Here is a 4,522-nt window from a genome sequence, read left to right on the forward strand (position 1 = left end):
ACAACAACAATGCTGAGTGGGAGTCGACTCCATGGCAGTGAGGTTGGTTTGGTTTTTGTATCATCCACTCCAGGGCACACAATATCAACAAAGAGATTATTAAAATGGCAAGAACCTCTGACTTCAGCAGGAAGGCCCAGGACTGAAGGAGATAGTGTAGCAGAAGGAGCAGGGTCAGTGCAGAGGGCGGGTACTTAAGCATGACTCTCTGCCCCAAAGGCTATGTCGGGTGGGGAGGACTAGCACTGTGGGGATTCCCCGCCTCCTGGGGGTTTCACTTCTCCCTCTCACAACCTGTGTCAGCTCCTTCTGCCCAGACACAGATGACGCAGGGCAGTTCTCACTTCAATTGGGTCTCCGGTTTCTGGAGAAGCCAGTCACCGTCAGCGCGGTTCCTGGTTGGTAGTAAGGTCCACTCCGACCCACTCCGATTCGCCCGAGATCCCCAGGATCTAGTAATGGCACCCAGGACCCTCCTCCTGCTCCTCTCGGGGGTCCTGGCTCTGACACAGACCCGGGCGGGTGAGTACGGGGTCGGGAGGGAACGGCCTCTGCGGAGGGAGGAGCGAGGGGGCGCCGGGCGGGGACGCTGGACCCTCGGAGCAGCCGCGTCCCCGCCGCCCCGGTTCCCGTCCCTCCTCTCCGCACCCGACTCCCGGCCCCGCTCCTCCCGTCGCCCCGCCTCGTCCGCGAGCCCCTCGCGTCTCCTCCCTTCCCGACCCCATCGCCCCGGGACCCGGGCGCCGCGGGGGAGGGTCGGTGTCTCAGCCGCCCCCCGCCCCCAGGCTCCCACTCCCTGAGGTATTTCTCTACCGCCACGTCCCTGCCTGGACGAACGGAGCCCCGCTTCATCATCGTCGGCTACGTGGACGACACTCAGTTCGTGAGGTTCGACAGCGACGCCCCGAATCCGAGGATGGAGCCGCGGGCGCCGTGGATGGAGCAGGAGGGGCCGGAGTACTGGGACCAGCAGACACAGATCTCCAAAGACAACGCACAGACTAACCGAGTGGACCTGCAGACCCTGCGCGGCTACTACAACCAGAGCGAGGGAGGTGAGCCACGCCGGGCCCGGTCGCAGGTCACGAGTCCCCTCGTCCCCACGGACGGGTCGCCCCGAGTCTCCGGGTCCGAACTTCACCCCGAGGCCGCGGGACCCGCCCGGCCATCGACCCGGGAAGGGCGGCGGTGACTCCCTCGCTGCGGTTTCGTTTTCAGTTTAGCCCCAAATGCGCTCTGACCATCGCCGCCCGTCAGGGTCGCGGGGACGGGGCTGACCCCGGGGTCGCGGTGCCCCCGGGGACATCTCTCACCGACGCTGACCGTAGGGCGGGGTAGGGTCTCACACCTTCCAGAGGATGTTTGGCTGCGACGTGGGGCCGGACGGGCGCCTCCTCCGCGGGTACCTTCAGGACGCCTACGATGGCGCCGATTACATCGCCCTGAACGAGGACCTGCGCTCCTGGACCGCGGCGGACACGGCCGCTCAGATCACGCAGCGCAAGTGGGAAAAGGCGGGTGTGGCGGATCACTACAGGGCCTACCTGGAGGGCAGGTGTGTGGAGTGGCTCCGCAGATACCTGGAGAACGGGAAGGAGACGCTGCTGCGAACAGGTACCTGGGGCCGCGGGGCGCCTCCCCAAACTGTTTTAGAGCTGGGACTGTGTCCACCATGTTCGCCTCTGAAAAGGAGGAGAGGAAAACGGAACAGACTGCAAATTACACCCTCGCATGGGTGTGGAAACTGAGGGGTTAGGCAGATTTCCAGATCATGTACCAGAGAGTGACTTGCCCAGAGGAGCCCTCCTTTCTCCCCAATTGACAGTTAAGGGATCCACTTTCTCTGGGGAGAGTAGGGGAGATGATACCTGACTGAGCAGCAGTTCCCTTTGATCCTGGATGTAGCCTTGGGACCCACAGGGGGCTGTATTTCCTGGGCCTAGTTCTTTGCCCCACACCCAGTGAGTTTGGAGGTATGATTCCAATGTTTCAGAATTTCTCAGCCTCCATCCAAGTCAGATAGAAATCCCAGTTCTTCCCCTCAGACACTTGGAGCCACCAACTCTGGGCTGTCTCACCTTCATTCTAGAACTTTCCAAGGAATAGGTGATATTGCAGATATTTGTGCACGAGGCTGATGTCTGGGTTTTGCTCTCCCTCCCCCAACCCAATTGTCCTGTCCAATCTCAGGATGATCACATGAGCTCTGCTGAGGTGGCCCATGGGAGGTAATGCAGAGGTCCTGAATTGTCTGATCCTTCCCCTCAGTGCCTCCAAAGACAAAGGTGACCCATCACCACCTCACTGATGGCGAGGTCACACTGAGGTGCTGGGCCCTGGGCTTCTACCCTGCGGAGATCACCCTGACCTGGCAGCGGGATGGGGAGGACCAGACCCAGGACATGGAGCTTGTGGAGACCAGGCCAGCAGAGGACAGGGCCTTCCAGAAGTGGGCAACTGTGGTGGTTCCCTCTGGAGACGAGCAGAGATACACATGCCGTGTGCAGCATGAGGGGCTGCCTGAGCCCCTCACCCTAAGATTGGGTAAGGAGAGGACAAGGAGCCCTTCTTGAGCCCTCTAAACTGTCAGGGCTCTTCACTTCCCTTCTCTTTCCAGAAATGCCCACCACCTCCATCCTGGGAATCATTGCTGGCCTGGTTGTCCTTGGAGTTGTGATCATTGGCGTTGTGGTGGGAGTTGTGATCTGGAAGCAGAAGAGCTCAGGTAAAGATGGAGGTGAAGTCTGAGTTTTCTTGTCCCACTGGGAAATTTCAAGTACCAAGTAGGCACCATCCACACTAGCTGATCCAGTCTAGAGACCTGTGTGCTAACAATTATTCTTTTGTGAAGCACATATGGAAATGAAGGGTAAATATTTCACCTTAATGGTTCTGATGTTGGAGACCTGATTCCCCGTAGTTGAGGTTATGGGAAGTTTCCTGCTGAGGAGAGACTTCCAGGAGGGTGGTTGTTCCAATCCCTGCACATCTTTCCATGTGTTTCCTCATCCTGCCCTGGATCTGCAGTCACAGTTCTGGAAACTTCTCTGAGGTCCAGCACTAGCGGGCTCTTCTAGGATCTCATGGAGCCTCCTTTCCAGTCCCTCACAGAATGCTTTCCTCCCACAGGTAGAAAAGGAGGAAAGTATGCTCAAGCTGCAAGTAAGTATGGGAGGAGGGAAGCTGATTCTGAGACCCTTGGGACAGTGTAGATGGGATCCCATGGGAGCCCCCTACCCCATAATTCCTTTCTCTTGGTCTCATCTCCTGAGGAATCTGACCAGATCCTGCTTTTATTCTTCTCCAGGCAGCGACAGTGCTCAGGACTCTGATGTGTCTCTCACGGTGTCTCAGATTAAGACCCTGTAGACCAGGTATGTGGGAGGAATTGAGGATTGAGTAACATGACTGGGTCATGGGGAGTCTTTGGATTTTGACATTTTGAGATTGTGATGGGGTGTTCAGAGTGTCAACACTTACAGTGACTGACCTGAATTTGTTCATGATTCTTTTCTTCTGTAGCATGAGATAGTTCTTGTGTAGGACAAAGTGAGACAAGATTTGTTCAGCACCTCCTTTGGGATTCAAGAACTCCTGACTTCTCTTCTGCAACTGGTGTCTGACTGTGTCTGCTCTCCAATCAGCATAATGTGAGGATGTGGAGGGACTAACATGCTCCTGCCCACCAGGACCCTCTCCCCACACTGAGTCCCTTCCATAATCTATATTCCCCATTCCAGCAGAGGTGGGTCCAGAATATCTCCATCCCTGACCTAATGCCCTGTTGCTCTGAGATGCAGTGTCTCACTTATGAATTGAAAATGAGAATCTGAAAATGTATTCAATCATTCAAATTTTGCCAAGTGGTAGGTTGATAGGTTAATTAAAAGAGGAAAATTCTGAAAACTTGAGAGGAAATAAATTAAAACGTGAGAATGTTCCAGAATCCACATGTTTTCTGTACTGAGTGTGTCACAGATAAACACAGGAGAAGGCAGTGGAGGAGCTGAGTGTGGATGGGGCCTGTGCCCAGTCAGTGCTCAGGACAGCATGGGCATTGACATGGTCACTTCTCAGCTGGGACAACTTTCACATCACTATTTTCCTTGTCCGTTCAGTAGAACCTTGTCCAACTATGTTCTGTGATCACAGGGACTCAGACACACCTAGACCTTGTCCTGTCTCTAGAGCTATAGGCAATGACCACTTCTAGTGGCTTAGTCCCCCTGGCTCACACCTAACTCTAGCCTTTAGTCCCCATCATTTGTGTGATTATTTTTTGTGTGTTTGTTTTTACAGAACATTATGCCTATTTATGTTCTTGTGTAAGAGTTCTGGTCTCATTTGCAGTGGGTGTCACTCATCTGACTGCTACAGGAGTCATTTTGCTTATCATCTGTGTTAGATTGGGTTCTCTAGAGAAACACAAAAAACCAGCAAAGTATATATATATATATAGAGAGAGAGAGAGAGAGAGAGAGAGAGAGAGAGATTTATCTTAGGTAAATGGCTCACAAGCGTA

At 54.6% G+C, this 4,522-nt stretch overlaps 1 protein-coding gene across 1 annotated transcript; it reads left to right on the forward strand.

Moving 5' to 3' along the window:
• The first annotated feature begins 449 nt into the window (after positions 1-449).
• LOC103204665 (patr class I histocompatibility antigen, A-126 alpha chain-like) lies at positions 450-3,369 on the forward strand. Its single transcript, XM_042782177.1, has 7 exons — positions 450-522; positions 786-1,055; positions 1,339-1,614; positions 2,269-2,544; positions 2,618-2,725; positions 3,130-3,162; positions 3,308-3,369. The coding sequence occupies exons 1-7, from the start codon at positions 459-461 to the stop codon at positions 3,367-3,369; spliced, it is 1,089 nt and encodes a 362-aa protein (XP_042638111.1). The 5' UTR covers positions 450-458.
• The last annotated feature ends 1,153 nt before the right edge of the window (positions 3,370-4,522 follow it).

This window comes from Orycteropus afer, unplaced genomic scaffold (genome assembly GCF_000298275.1).
Source record: "Orycteropus afer afer isolate SDZICR_OR568_19922 unplaced genomic scaffold, OryAfe1.0 scaffold00255, whole genome shotgun sequence".
NCBI classification, from domain to species: domain Eukaryota; kingdom Metazoa; phylum Chordata; class Mammalia; order Tubulidentata; family Orycteropodidae; genus Orycteropus; species Orycteropus afer.

Excerpts from the sequence above, each read along its gene's own strand:
- LOC103204665 (XM_042782177.1), top strand. The coding sequence starts at position 459 with ATGGCACCCAGGACCCTCCTCCTGCTCCTCTCGGGGGTCCTGGCTCTG. Across the intron at positions 1,056-1,338 it reads CTACAACCAGAGCGAGGGAG|GGTCTCACACCTTCCAGAGG; the intron begins GTGAGCCACGCC and ends AGGGCGGGGTAG. Across the intron at positions 2,545-2,617 it reads GCCCCTCACCCTAAGATTGG|AAATGCCCACCACCTCCATC; the intron begins GTAAGGAGAGGA and ends TTCTCTTTCCAG.